Here is a 15,471-nt window from a genome sequence, read left to right on the forward strand (position 1 = left end):
TTCCATTTCAGAAACCGGGCCACCAAGACAACTGACAGATTCTAAGTGCAGGGAGTCAGAACCTAGTCTCATCCCTGGTAGGGTCTGGGCTGTATCTGACGTTCTAAAGGCTGATGTTGCCGTGCCTGAACTGGACCCCTCTGAGACAGCATCAGCCTGTAGTCCTCAGGCTGAGTCTGGCGGCTCCGCAGTTGCTAATAACAGAGAAATCCATAAAGGTGAAGACCTAGCTGGCCATGCAAATTGGAGTTGTCTTTCCTCCCAGTGTTTGAGCCAACCCAGACTCCTGGAGTCCTCTGTGGACCCTGTAGATGAAAAAGAATTATGTGTCACAGACTTGCTATCAGAGGCTTCCAGAACTGGAAGGAAGGAAAATGTTAACAGTGTAAGTCAAAACCAAGAGGAAAGCCAACTCAGGATGGATCGCCCTGCCTTCTTTAAACAGTTCCTGACCTGCCCTAAAATCTTAGAGTCCTCTGTAGATCCCACTGATGAAACAAGTGTGGAGTGGGCCAGGGTGGAAACACCAGAGCCTTCTGAATCTACACTGGGGGCCATCAGAGTGGAGAGTAACTTGAATGATGGAAACTTGGGCCAGAGAGTAGAAGTCCAACCATCCATCCTGCAAGTTCCGTGCCCCCAGCAAAGTGGGGAAGCCATTCCAAGTGAAAACAGCATCAGCCGAGACCAAGGGCACAGTGGGAGAGAGGAGGCAAGACAAAGTCAACATGATGAAGCAAAGGGGGACGTACAGTCTGCCATTTTGCCTGTCCCGGGTCCTGCCAAAGGTGGGGAAACGATTCCAAGGGGACGCGGCAGAAGCCAAATGCAAGAAGGCAGTGAGGGGCACTTAGCAGAGTCTGAACAAAGTAAAAATAACAAAGCAGAATTAGTTTCCCCCACTTTACCTCTTTCTAGCGGTCTTGCAAGAATGACTCCCGCCTCTGGAGTTGATACTCACAGCTCCACAAGTCAAAGTCATGACCTCCCTGAGAATGATTTAGTGGAGCCCAGAAACCATCAATGTGCGTTTTCTGACTCAAAGGAAAGGGGAGCTATTGAGAGTGAGTGTGGGAAACATGTGCCCACTTCTAGTGGTCTCACTTGGGGGCCTTTTACTTCACCTCTTGAAGGAAGCATCACAGGCTTTTCAAGAAGCCACAAAATTGAACATAAAATAGAGGAGCCCCCAGTTGGGGAAACCAAACCCACAAGCACATCTGGCTCCCCGGCAGCAACACTCATGTCCAGAGAATGTGCATCAGAGAAAGTTCCTAAGATGCTGCAGGACCCCTGCCAGCAGGGCTCCACCCTTGGCCGTGGGAAAATGTCAAGGCAGGAGAAGGTCGGCCCTGCGGTGGCCCAAGCTGTCTGCCTCCCCAGGGCCCCTCCAGCAGTGACTGGGTCAGAGGAGGTCAAGCGGAAGCAAGAAACCCCAGGGAGTGGACACTTAGCTGAGGGAGTAAAGAAGAAAATTCTGTCCAGGGTGGCCACCCTGAGGCTGAGATTGGAAGAGAAAGAAAACACCAGAAAGAACTCAACCTTTCTTAGAAAGAGTCCTAGACTCGAAACATCGGTATCACGCACAGATGAGAAAAAAGACTCCAAAAGGCCACCTTGCAAAAGCGAAGGGAGAGGTGAGGCTGTGTTGCTTCCTATCATTATTAAAGTTTGGGTTTGTTGACCTGATGTCAAGTTTGTGTGTCCTCCTGAGCCCTTGCAGTTAAGGTGCGTGTCCACTGGGGAGGCGTCGGATGCTATGGCTGTGACCAGTGTCCTGGCACATAGGCCCTTGGGTCTCAAACTTGAGCAGCCTCAGGGTCCCCTAGAGGGCTTGTTAAGACAGGTTGCTGGGCGCAACCCCAGAGTTCCTGATTCCGGAGAAAGTGCATTTCTAACGAGTTCTTGGGCTGCCTTGTAGGTATGCTTAACTGAGGGAGCGTGATTACTACGCCTTTCTGTTTAATTATCCTTCAAAAAATTTTTTAAAAGAAACAAGCATTAATCAGTGTAGCTAATTAGTGTAATTAAATAGACCACATGCTAAACAGGATTTACAGAAAAACATTTAGGTACAGTCCGGCAGTCTCCTTTTAATCATTTTTGTTTTTTCATTAGAAGTGGCTGATTGGATGTTGGGTTTTCTTCCAAATTTGAGTATAAAGTTTCTTTCCAACTTGCCCGCCCCTTTGAGCCAGAAGTCCCCACGGGTCTCTGTTCCAGGTTTCAGACCACTTGAGGCTCAGAGCCCCGGTAACTGCAGTCAATTCTGCTTCGCTTGGGGAACCGAGTCAATGCCAAACTCCATCCCATCACCCAGATTTCAGCCTCTTCTTCCTGAGCTCTTTCCCTTCCCATGAAACCTGGCAGAAGTCGGAAGAGATTGCAGCCAGGTAACGTGCCTGCCCGAGCCGGAGCAGAACGCTGTGACCCTCCCTAACCCCGGGGGCGAGACTTTTCCTCTTACCTGAGTGCTCACTGTGGTCCCAGACCTCAGCAAACGGGCCCACAGCCCCTGCTGCTGAAAAGATCGAACACAAAACGGCTTTCCGAGTTTTAAAGCATATTTAGAGAGAATGAAACCATGTTTTCAAGAGAGCTCAGGTGGTTTCAGCCCAGAGGAAAAATATCTTATTTGGAATTCTTGTCTGTTTCCGTGGGAGAAAGGACCATCCAGGTGCTGTTGGAGGATTCGATCTCCGGAGCCGCTCAGCCTCCCCAGGCATGACGGGCTGCAGCCACAGGGAGCACAGCCTTCTGGGGGTGGGATGGGTAGGAGTTAGGAGAGAGTGTGTGTGTGTGTGTGTGTGTGTGTGTGTGTGTGTGTGTGTGTGTGTGTGTGTGTGTGTTGGGATGTTAAGGATGACTTGGATAACTCTGAAAGAAATAGAACAAACTTGAGTAAACTTTTTTTCCACATTCAAAGCTTAAAACAACCAAAGTTTTATAGTCACAGGGGACTTCTCTATCCTTTACCCTCAACACTTGGCCAGAATATACACAGCAGATAAACCTAGCTTCCCTCTCGAGCCTCATTTTACCTCCCTCTGTTTGTTGTTTTTTTTTCCCCTCCATCCCACACAGACAGGTGTCCTTTCCCAAAGCCCTGAGGCCCCCTGACCAAGCCAGCTTCCTATCCTAGACTCTCATTTAGTTCTGCCCATTTTATGCCTTTCCCTGAATTCCCCTCCCCCAATTTTGTCTTCAGAACTTACAACGGGTTGTGGACAGGGTTGGCAGCCTTAGGAATGCTTAGGTATCAGCAAATCACCCAGGAAGGGCCCTTGAGGAAATATGTCCCAGGTGGGGCAGTGGGCTTGGGCAAGACTCTGGAGCAGGAGCTTGATACCGTGGGCCAGAGCATCCAGCACCGGTAGCTAGGCAGGACCAGATGAAGTGAAATGAGTTTTGCCGTCAGTAAGGACTTGGTATATTTAATCTTTCTCCCATAATATTGTTAGTACCCTGAGCTACTCTCTAATGCAAGAATTTGTTACCCAAGCGCCCCATTATTATTTCCTGGGAAGAAAGTAAGCTTTTAAATACGCACTGTTATCCAAGCCAAGTCTGTTGCCAAGAGATGGGAGGCACATTTAACACATTAACGATTTCACAGTAGTGGAATCTGAGGCAGCAGAGCAAACAAAGCATCGGCATTGATGACTTTTGGCTTGGCTGTGGATTCTATAACATTTTGTTACCAAAGCTGTGTAATTATGAAACTCAGTGTGAAATAGACCGACATCACGTTTCCAGTAACCTCTATCTGCCAAATTATTCTGACCACCTGGCTGTGTTAGCCATCCTCCTCTTGTCTAGGCTGCCGCCCAGTGGCTGCCCTGAGTAATTACACGTTTACCTGGTGTGCCACCCTCTCGTCCCTGATTTAAAAAGAGCTCAGCCTAACCCCTGGGAATTGTGTATTGCTCCTATTTCATTCAAGTAGACACTTCTCTTTCGCCAATGAAATTGATATCCTAATGGATTGCAGTGATGTCCGGTATCTTTCTTCAAAGGTAACTGTGATCAAGGGGAAAGATGGATAAATATTCTTCAGCAAATGACTTATTATTGTTGCCTTTTACACCTGGGGGCTTAGCCACATTACTTGGCTAGTCCAGATTTTATTCTACTTCCTAACCCCCAGCTTTAATTTTGACCTGGATCATCTGGTAGTCATCTAAAAGCATCTTTATTTGGCCCAGATCCTATAGACTCGGTATCTACAACCCCCATCCCTCCCATCATTTTTTTTAAAGTTTCAAGTTCTGTTTCACTTCGTGCATTGCAGACCTCACTCAGGAATTTTAAGTAATGAAAAGTGGGAGTTTTCTATTACTGACTTGTTCATTTTCTATCTGTTTAGGAAAGTGACATCTCCCCTCAGACACCAGATTTCCTCATCCACGAAATGGAGGGTAATAATTATTATCCCTGTCTCTTGGGATTGTAGTGAGAATTAAATGTGATAAAATGGGAAAGTCTCTTGCCCACCCTAAAGCTCTTTGCAATTCTTATAAGACCACTGACCTACAAGTTTCTTGTTTCCAGCTCCAGTATTACTGAAAAAGATCCAGGCTGAGATGTTCCCTGAACACTCTGGAAATGTAAAATTAAGCTGCCAGTTTGCAGAGATTCATGAAGATTCTACTATCTGGTGGATGAAAGATTCAAAGTCGATAGCCCAAGTGCAGAGAAGGTGCGATATCCACCCCCCACCCCCCGCCCGGTTACTTTTCACAGTTGGTTGTTTATTTCACAACACGGTTCTAAAGGAAAATAGTAAATTATAGGAAGTAAAGGGAAGATTGAAGCAGAAACTCCACATCCAAAGTATCCAAGAACAGTAAGTAACAAAAAGACAGACACCTGGACAGGGAGGGTGGTGAAGTGTTCTCGCCTTGCCTTGGCTACCGTCACGGTTGGTGGCCTTAGGAAGGCACAAACCTTTCATTACAGTTTTTAAAATCAGGGGAACCTGTCCAATCATCTTCTAGTCTGAGGTTCTGTGGTCCCAAGATTAAAGAGCTCTCTTTTATATGCCCGTGCATTTTGCTGTTCTCATAAATTCCCAGTAACCTGACAAAAAGCTAAGAAGGTAAATCAAAAGGAAAAAACAATCCGTGAGGTTACAGAAAAGTGGCATCTACCCAGGGTGGTAAGCTGCCATCTCTGAGATGGGAAAACCAGTTTATATCTGGGGCCATAGGTTAGAGGAGAGGAAGAGGTGGAGGGGAGAGTTGAGAGTGGGCGTCGTTGCCAAGAACACCCCGTGTGGAATGAACCTTCCTCAAGAGCCTTTCCAGCAACAAATGCTTGCTCGAGTGAACTGGTGAATCAAGCTTCTCGTCTTTTGCACCTGAGGAGGCGTGACTCATTCTAGAAACAGATCCCCTGGTTCGATGGAAACCAGCCTAACTCAAACAATTCTCAGAAGCTCCTTTCTGCCAAAGGAGGCCCTAGTTCAGCTCCCTGAGTCACAGGAGGTGTTCTTAACCCACTAATCTTATCACAAATAGGCTGGAAAAGTGAGAGAAATCAGTTTTCTGTAAAATTAAATCAAATGTCTGCTTGGAACACATCTGGAAATTGTTCCAAAGGCAACTAGGGAAGACGAGCTATAGTTTCATTTCTGTAACATCACTCCAGAAAAATCCAACTAGACTATGATTGTAATAAAGCTGCTTTGCCTGAAAGGCCATCATTACCCTGCTTGTCTTATGTAAGGCTTAAGAGTTACAATGAAGAATAAATGGCTTGATTTTTTTAAAAAATCAAGGTGGTTCCCTAGAGCTTTATTTAAAAAAAAAAAAGTGCTAATTATTCATTTAAAGTACTTTCCGCAGCTGTCAGCCAAGAAAATGAACCAGCGTTTTTTGCTCTTGATCTAAGCTGAAAATTGGCACTTGAATCTTTCAGGTCCCTTTTCCATCTGAGGTGTCTTTAGAAAACCTAGCCTCCCTCTAGAAAGTGTGTGACCTAAATAGGCATGCCATCTACTAATGACACGTGGCCAAGGCCTTTAAGTTCTTGGTGAGGTTGGCGTCATTCTTCTTGGTAACACTGGCTTAGGCGCACCCATGTGCCCTCTCTGTGCTACCACTGGAGATTTGGGAGTCATAACTCCTTTGATATTAAGTCATTTATATTTCAGGTGGATTTTCAAACGTTATCAAATTTTCACCCCTAATTCCAGTTGCATGTTTCCTTTACATGTCCCTCCAAGAAATCTCTCACTGCCTTGTCAAGATATAGTTATCAAAAAGTTGATCTGTCAAACAAATGTAATAGGAACATGTAACAAAGATCTTCCTTCTGTAACTCATTAAATAATGAGTAAGATGGGAAAGCTGTTTAAAGGAACATCTGAGGAATGAATTTATACAGTTAATCAGGCAAAAGAATGCTGGAATGTTTGCAAATGGATACGAAACTTGTTAATGTTCAACAGGTAATAAACCTTGGGAGTTATCTTTTGTAGGTTTCTGTCCAGAAGTTATAACTGGGTGGGTTCTATTGGGTTGACCAAAAAGTTCGTTCGGGTTTTTCTGTAACATCTTGCAAAGATGTTTAAAGAGTAAATAGCAAAGTCTGACAGAGGAGCATCTCCTATAACTAAATTCTCCTTGGGCGAGCCCATTAAACAGTGACATACAAAGGACACTCAATCATCCTTTTGCCTTTGTCCCCAAGTTTAGGATACTTGTCCTTAATAGGCTAAATTTTGGAAATTAGGCGTCAGGACCCCTTCTTGTGGCTGGGACAAGGTGAATGTTCTCTGAGGAAACCAAGAAGAAAGCGGTAGCTTGTGCAGTGGTGGTTTGCGTCTTGGTTCCATGAAGATCTCAAGCTGGCACCCTTCAGTTCTACCTTGGCCGTCAGCACCTCCTCGGTAACCAGGAGCCCGTTCTCCACTCTGGGGAGAGAGGTGCTTGGGAGTGGCCTGGGCTTTAGAAAGGGCCATTGTCCCCATGGAGTGGATTGGCTGAAAGCTGAGCACAGATCACATCATTCCTGCCGGACAAGCAGGGAGGGAAGAGCTGGCTGCCATTAGAGGCAGGTTCTCCTTGGTTGGCCGTTGGAAGGACGTCTCCACCCAGGCTGGAAGGTGGGCAGTGGGTGCTGGCAATCCTCACCCCTGCTCCCTGGGGCTGCTGATGGATTCTGGGGTCTTCTGAGAAGCCCCCAGTTTAGATGCCCTTTCCCTCCAGCCGATTGAGTTCTTGGCTGTGTTAACTCTGGTCACACTTGGAGCTTCTTTTGCTTGCACTTGTCTCCCCAGCTAAGCTCCACTCCTGTTTGGCCCTTTGTGCATTTGGCCATTCCTTCCCTTAAAGGCGAAAACCTGTGTCCCTTACAGGGTAACAGGATGTGAAACTGAGCTTTTCCCCTATTGATTCAAAAAGGTGCAAGACCACTTCTTTTCACTTCTCACAGTTTGTATGGGTATTTTCTGTTTGTCTATCATCTCCTCCCAGACTGGAAGACCCTCACGGGTGAAGACTGTGCCTTTTTCCCCATCACCAAATCCCCCGGTACTGGGCACACAGCAGCTGACCCCCGCTGATGGCTTGTCGCCAATCCCCAGACTAGACCCTTCAGTCAGGCTTCACGTGCCAGGTGTCAGTTGCTCCTCTTGCACACCCAGGAGGGGATCTTGCTCTTTCCTCTTTCCCAGACAAGGAAACTGAGGGTGAGAGACCAGAGCTCAGCTCAGGATTTGAATCCAGGTCTTTGTGACTCCTCAGCTACCCCTCCTAGAAGAAGGCCTCTGTGGGCCAAGACAGAAAAAGGCCTCCGAGATTCTGTGCCAAGCATCAGGATTTCTTGGCCGGAAGGAACTTGTCACGGGACCGTTCTAGTTCAGCCGCCAGCCTTTCTGGCCGATCTCGACTGCCCCTTTCAGGGACACAAACGCTGTGCTGATCAACAGGCCACTAGAGGAGGATACTGCACGCCCCCCGCCCCTCCCCCCGGTGACTCTTGGTATTTGGCAGCCTTTCCAGGAAATCTTCCCCTTATAACTGGGCTTGATCATGTCTACTTTCAGCCGTACATTCAGGATGTGCTTGGAGGAAGTATTATGATTTAGTGGACTTTGTTTTAAGCCACGGGTACGTTCCAGAAGAGGCATGTGTAAATCGGAGGCTTGAAGTCTACTGAAAAGCTAAACGATAACGAACACTTCTGTTGACTATGGAAACTGAGATGAACGGATTTTGCTGTTGAATTGTGAAATGAACCAAAACATACACTGCACACACATGACCTTGGTGAATGTCTAACAAAATTCACCATAGAGAACAAAACTAGAATAATATTTGAGTATTTTTTTGGCTGCAAAGTAAATTTTCTGTTTGAGACTTTGGAACAAAGATCGTGGCTTTAATCTAATCCCAATTATCCCCGACTTGAGGGCAGGGATCACAGATCACTTGGAGGCAGCTTATCACAGTCAAGAGGAGGGTTCCAGAGTCAGGCTATCTTGGTTTAAGTCCTGAGTCTACTCTTATCAGCTGTGTGACCTTAGGCCACTTGCTTAATCTCAGTGTGCCTCAGTTTCCTCTTCTGTGAACTGGGGACAGTAATAGTATTTGTTAGATTGCTCCAAGGATGGCATGGAAGAGACCTTAAAGTGATGAGGACAGTGCCTGACACGTACCAAGTGCTCAATACACATCAGCCATGACCATCATCATCGTCACCACCACGTTTTTCTGTTTAGAGCACAGTCTTGGAACTTAAGATTGGGTGGGCAGATGGACGGATGGTCTTTGCTAGGGGAGCACACTATTAAAGTCTTCAGCCCATGAGTCCTTATATACAACAAAGACCCCCTTTCTATTGTCTCTTACTGGGTCTGGGTTTGGAACTTTCAGGTTTCCTTTGAGTCCAGGACACCTGGATTAGTAACACAACTGAGGAATTCTGAGCAGAAATGTTAACGAAAGCCCCCAGAATTCACATTTTCCATTCTTTGCTCTACTAATGGCAGTCAAACCTCCCAGGTGTTTCCGTGCATTCATATTGCATATGGAAGTGAGGATGTGAAGCAAAATCATGCTGATCATCTCCTACAAATAAGTCAACTTTCACAGCTGATCACGATCTTGTCCTTCAGCCAGCCCGTTGGCTGAACTCACGAGGGCAGGGAAGCGTTAGTTTCTTTCTCCTGTTAGAAAAGTGCAACTTCAGAATGATGATGCATGCCCACGTTCATGTCCCCCACTGCAGAGCAGGAGACAGCTCCACTGTGTCCTTGGCCATCCTTCAAGCCAGTCAGAAGGACCAGGGCCTCTATTCTTGCTGCATCAAGAACAGTTACGGGAAAGTGACTACGGAATTTAACCTCACCACAGAAGGTAAACCTCAGCGTTGCCGTTTCCAGTGAAAACCACTAGCCCCTACCAGTTCAGAATGCTGATTTGTACTGAAGGCATTCTCTTCTCTGTCATCTTCCAGTTCTCAAACAACTTTCAAGTCACCCAGATGTTAAAGGTAAGCTAACCTGAGCTGGACGTCAGAGGAAATGGGTGCATCCTAAAGCATGAAATATAGGCAATGGTAGAAGCAACATTCCCATCGACTCTTTGAACCAAGTAGGAGAGAGCTCAGGAATGCCTGGGAAATGAATGACAATTCATAAGCTATTTCAACCTGATTGCAGGGCCTGTGATAAGTGCATTAGGCTCCAGATGTCCGGAAGTGAATTATTAAAGAGATCAGACTGTGCAGTTGTTGGGACCATGTTGGCGGTGGGAGGTGGGGGCACTTTTGGGGTTAGACTTTCTCTGTGAAGCACCAGACTTGCATCCAGCCCATCTGCATGGGGTTTCTCAGCCTCTGGCACTTACACAGCATGTTTTTTTTTGTTTGTTTGTTTGTTTGCTTTAAGGGTTTCCTTTTCTCCACATTCTCACCAACACTTGTTATCTCATCTTTGTTTTTGAATTTTTGAATTTTATTTTATTTTTTTATACAGCAGGTTCTTATTAGTCATCAATTTTATACACATCAGTGTATACATGTCAATCCCAATCTCCCAATTCATCACACACCCTCACCCCTTGCCCGCTTTCCCCACTCGATGTCCCTACGTTTGTTCTCTACATCACACAGCATGTTTTGTTTCTCCAATTGTTTTACTTTTCAGTTCGACTAGCTGAGCAGATTCCCAAAGAGTCAGGTGTCTAGGAGAATAAGTCCATTCATTTGCATCCTAGTGGAAATGGGAGATGGATTTTTGTGCTTTCCTTTGGCACTTGTGCACTCCTGGTGTAGCAACAAGCTACCAGCTGCCCTTGAACATTCAGGCTGCCTCTGGGCCACCCACTGAGTCCATGCTGGTCATGTATTTCCTCTTGGGGAAGATTATCCATCCCCAACACACGAGCCCATCTGCACCCAGTGATCTGCTGCCAAACTTTTAACAACCTGCCAGGGGGTTGGGGAGGCCCTGATTTGTACAGTTTTCCAATTTCTGTGGTGCAAATACTCTCATCATGGCCAAGTTTCAACTGCCAGTGTATACTGTATGTGCTGATTTTCTTTTAAGGCAAATAAAAACCCTGAAATCTCTGTGAAAACAAGACAGTACAGATAATCAAGATGCAGTATCGTCTAGTAATTAAAGACGAGGAGCTGGGATCTCGACTTAGAAATGGTCTAGCAAATACTGTGATATTTATCCAAAACAACAGACTTAAATACCAACTCTTCACAAACCATTCAAATGCTACATGTCTTTAGTGTGTCATGTACTTGTGTAATTTAAAATCCTTCCCTGTATCTGTGCCCATCCCCCCAAGAATCTAAATATGCAAAAGAATGTCCTTTCTTATATCAAAAACCAAAATGACCTTCCGAAGAAAGGTTTCTCTGTTTCATCAGCTTCTTAGCATTACTTGGCATCCCATCCCAGATTCTTGCTCTGACCTGGTTAATTTAGGTTTGCAGAGACTCGTTTCTCAAGGCTTTACCAGTCAGGAATGAGACCCCAGTGAGGATGAGGCACTAGTCACCGCTATTGTCGCCCTGTGACTCCCACCACTGGGTTGGGGTCTAGACCCTGAAGACATCACCTTCTGCCAGCTGCTTCTCCATGAGACTGGGGGTCCAGTTTCAATGGCTTACTGGGCTGGGGAGGCCATACCTTCCTCTGCCTTTCCGTGTACCTTCAGATAAAGAAGTTTCAAATGACTGCTTTATCACCTTTCTTATCTGGAGGAATCTCTCACTAGACATTTTATTTAAATCTCTAGAGGAGGAACATACAACATTTTACAAGTTGATCACTAACTAAAAATCTAATAGAAGCCCCAAATGAATGATTCAAATAAAGCTAGCACAACTTAATGATGGCGCACGTGGCTTTCAAAGACAAATTCTAGGATGTATTTTTCTTGCATTGTTTTATCCTGGTTAAGTAGACATTTCTGGAAATTATGGACAGGATTATTGAGGATGGTGGAGTCCGTGCTTGTCGTGTATTTTTTCTTAGGGAAAATTACTCACCCCCACACATATGCCCATCCCTATACAGTACGGCACAAAACATTTTCCTTTCTATGACTAAGCAGAGAGTCTGGAACAACTTTTGTCTTTAGTGAATTAAATTTGAATTTTAAAATACACAAACTTTTAACTTTCAAGAACAATTGCATTTTAGAAACTTTGGGACTTTTGAAGGAAAACAATGTGGTAAATATAGCTCAGATTTATTGGGCTCTGGTGTATATACATAAAACATTTCCGATATTCTTTCAGAGGTCTTGGGGGCAAAATTGTTAATCAATCATGTAACTAGAATTAAGATGTGGGTTGTATAAATAGCATTCCCTCTCCATTTCATTACCTAATTCTAAAATTTAACTTAAACTATACTATTCTCTATAACTTTCTCGTTCTATTACTTAGCTATTTCACAGATTTCATCCTATCCCCTTTAAAATTTATTTGGGAAAATGCCCCATTTACCTACCTGTTTTCCTGTTCCTCTGCCCCCATTCTCTCTAAACCCAAAATAGGTTAGTCTTCAGGAGCCTTCTCTGCTAGCCCTTGTGAAAGAGTTGCCTTGGAGCAACTCTCTGAATACTCTTTCACTGACACTTTCACCTACTTTTTTCTATTTGAAAATCCCCTACCTGCCTCCTTTCTTTCTGACAATAACTAGGTCTAGACACTAATCAATACCCTTTAAGAATAGTCTGTTCCCTTATACTTTTAACTGCTCACATTGGTCATAGACTGCTCTTAAAACATATGATTTGAGAATATTTTTCAAAGAGAAAAATATTTTGCTAAATATTCTAAATAGAAAGGTGAAGTGGGATTTTCACACAACCAGATAGATGATGTCTATCTCAGAAAGATGAGTTTTCATTGACTTTTGAGGAGTGGAAGGTGGTTTTTTAAAAATCTAAACAATCTAATTTCATTGAAAGCCATCTTTCTTCTCTCAGCCAATCAGAAGTCTGACTTGGTCATCTCTAGTTTAAAATGCAACATTATGATAGAATTGATTGTCATCTGAAACACATGCAGAATCAACTGAAACAGCTGATAGAAAACTCAGTACTTTTTACAAGTGGATCCAAAATGATTCTACCTTTTTTCAACTTCTCTTCAGAGGGAGTTCTTTTTACTTGTTTTGGTTTTTTCCCACTTGTTTCTTATGACTACCACAGTCATTCTTAACAGAGGCAGTATCACCTCCAAGAGGACAAAACTGGGTCTTGGGGAGGCAAAAGAAAACTTATTTTTGTGTATTAAGCACAGATAGCCATACCAGATACACAGTACATCTGTGGTATTAAAATTTTCTGTGGAGCAACTGGGGGGGAAAAGACTAAAAAGAATCCTTGCAGAAGGCAACAATGAAAAAAAAGATTGGGAAACATTGATCAGCAGATCAATGATCTAGCAGATCAGTCTTACAACTGGTACTTCCTCCCTCTTCTACCTTTCATCTGTCTTTTCAACTTGCCTTTAATCACCTTGCATGATTCTGTTCATGTTTTCTGGATCTGTCTACAGTTCTTTTCCTGGTCTCCCCAGTTCTGTTCCCCTCTCATGCGATCCACTGGGGCCTCACCTTGATCTTCTACATCCTCAGTGGACCATCTCCCCCATCTCCCCTTCGAGCTATGCCTCTGTTGGGAGTTAGCGTGGTTTCCCCTCCTAGAATTCTGTAGGTCAACCTTGTCATTGCCCCTGTGTGGGAATGCTCGTTAGCCAAGGAGCAGGATTGGGGGATGTTTCTGTCCAACGGAAGCTGTGTTACATTTTTAGTATATGAAGAGATTGAATTCAGCCAACTCATCTTCAGAGGAGACTTCCTCAGTGACAGCTACTTCGGGGGCCGTCTGCGTGGTCAGATTGCCACGGAGGAGTTGCACTTTGGGGAAGGGGTCCACCGGAAAGCCTTCCGCAGCAAAGTGATGCAGGGCCTCACACCAGTCTTCAAGCCCGGCCACGCCTGTGTGCTCAAGGTGCACAATGCCGTTGCCTATGGGACCAGAAACAATGATGAGCTCATCCAGAGGAACTACAAGCTCGCCGCCCAGGTGGGTCCACCTGCCCTGAAAGTGCTGCTTGAGGTGTGAGACGGACCCATGATACCCTGAGATGAAAATCAGACTCAGAATTGATGGGGGTGTCTCCAAGAGGGTGTCTCTCTCCCTCTGGGGTATGTTTATGAGGAAGTCACTAGATTAAGGCTAAATGCTGGAGATCACATCTCAGCCTCTGAGTGATTTCTTGGCCTCGTGCCAGCCAGTTGGGACTAGTCTATGTCTGGGGGCGCCTCACCAGTTCCTACCTGGGCTGGGATCACTTCTTAGGAATGCTTCCTAGGAAGCCCCATCAGACCCCTGGGGGTTTGAATCTGCCTGGACTCAGAATGACATGGGAAGTGGGGTGTCCAAGTTACATTGGATGCCACGATTCCCAAGGATCCTCAAGGACAGCTAAAATCAATGGTAGTTTCTGGAGTGTTTCAGTTTGTTTTAGGGAAGAGGAAGGAGGGTGGGGTATATTCAGAAGGGTTAACGTTTGTCCTGTTTCCTACCTTCCTGAGTTAGGTTCAATGTCCACCCGTAAGCTATGAAGGGAGATTGACCCAAGTCTCTAGCTAAGTTCCCTCCTATGTTACTGAGTCGTAGGACCCTTGAGGCAAGAGGGGAGGGGAGGAAAACACGAGCTTCTCCCCCTGCATCTCCACCCATCCCCCACCCCCCATCCATGCATTTCACTCTATGCCAGCGCTGGCCAAGCTTTCAGGAGAGCTGGGTCTAGCTCTTTCACAAACTAGGTGCCCTTTGAATTTTTTTTTTTTACCCTATAAAACGAATAAGCTAGACTCAGATGAGTCTCCTGGGTGCTCTCAAACACTGTCCCTCCACGGTTATTCCAGATGTGGCAATGCCATGTGGGACTTGGTACTCATGAAGACAGCCCCTCTTCTCTGAGCATAGGATTTTGCCAATTGTACTCCTTTCTCCTCCAAATCTATCCTTCTTTGTTCTTCTCTTTCACTGAATATTCCTTCCATTTCAAGTGCCATCTGGCCCAGTCATGGAAAATCCCCCAGCATCCAGACTCCCACTTAGGAAAAGCAAACTGGATTCTGCTTTCCACTCTGTAGGGCTTTTCTAAGCCAACAATCTTGACAAGGTGTTCATTACTTACAACTCAAGTTACACCTTTGAAGAACCTCAGATGGGATAGCTCAGGGGAAATCCAACAGTCCCCGTGCTCTATCTGACATCCTGCCCAGGGACCAGTCCCCTTAGCTCAGGGGTGAACTTCAGCCATGCGGGTTCTAGAAATTTCATAGTTCAGGGACACCTAGCCCTAGAGACCACTTGACCTTCACCCGGATGGTTCCTTCAGGTCTCAGAGCTCCTCTGCAAGTGGCCAACTGTAGGCTACATTCATTGTTGCTTCTGTGCCCCCAACGAAGGGATGGGTTTGGAAATCTATTGGCTTAACCTATATTGGGAAATTTGAGCCTTACCGGACAATGCTCTCTGAATTTCTTCTAATCACTGGGCTTTCCCATGTACTTGGGTGATCTAGGAATGCTACGTTCAAAATACCGCCAGATACTATGCCAAGATCTATGCCGCTGAAGCACAGCCTCTGGAAGGCTTTGGAGAAGTGCCAGAGTAAGTACGATTCCCTCTTGTTTTCCCCCACCTCTAATTTGTTGGGGACTTATGGGGCACTGAGGGATGAGAGGGTGAGAAGAAACAGTAGGACACACGTTTCAACTGGTGTCTGTCTGTAAGCTCTAAGAGGGCACACACAGCTGCTATCCTGTTCTTCACTGAGTCACCAGAGGCTTGCAGAAAAATACTTGCTAGATATTTCAGTAAATGTGTGTATGGATGGAATAATTAAATAAATGCATATACCATGTTGAATAGAAAATGTATCTACTCTCATGGGTATTACATTGTCTAAACCATA

General features: G+C 45.3%; 1 protein-coding gene across 2 annotated transcripts in view; it reads left to right on the plus strand.

Moving 5' to 3' along the window:
* The window catches only part of ALPK2 (alpha kinase 2), an 85,084-nt gene that overhangs the window by 38,645 nt on the left and 30,968 nt on the right, over nt 1–15,471 (plus strand). The window contains exons 1-7 of one of the 2 annotated variants that reach the window (XM_007191983.3): nt 1,497–1,637; nt 4,367–4,418; nt 4,552–4,699; nt 9,235–9,362; nt 9,463–9,498; nt 13,291–13,565; nt 15,079–15,167. In XM_007191983.3, the coding sequence (XP_007192045.1) occupies nt 1,590–1,637; nt 4,367–4,418; nt 4,552–4,699; nt 9,235–9,362; nt 9,463–9,498; nt 13,291–13,565; nt 15,079–15,167 (776 nt within the window). In that variant the 5' untranslated portion in view covers nt 1,497–1,589. Of the gene's footprint in view, nt 1–1,496; nt 1,638–4,366; nt 4,419–4,551; nt 4,700–9,234; nt 9,363–9,462; nt 9,499–13,290; nt 13,566–15,078; nt 15,168–15,471 lie in introns of those variants that run through there. The other variant, XM_057527273.1, reaches the window with a different exon arrangement.

Source organism: Balaenoptera acutorostrata, chromosome 13, assembly GCF_949987535.1.
Source record: "Balaenoptera acutorostrata chromosome 13, mBalAcu1.1, whole genome shotgun sequence".
Classification (NCBI taxonomy): domain Eukaryota; kingdom Metazoa; phylum Chordata; class Mammalia; order Artiodactyla; family Balaenopteridae; genus Balaenoptera; species Balaenoptera acutorostrata.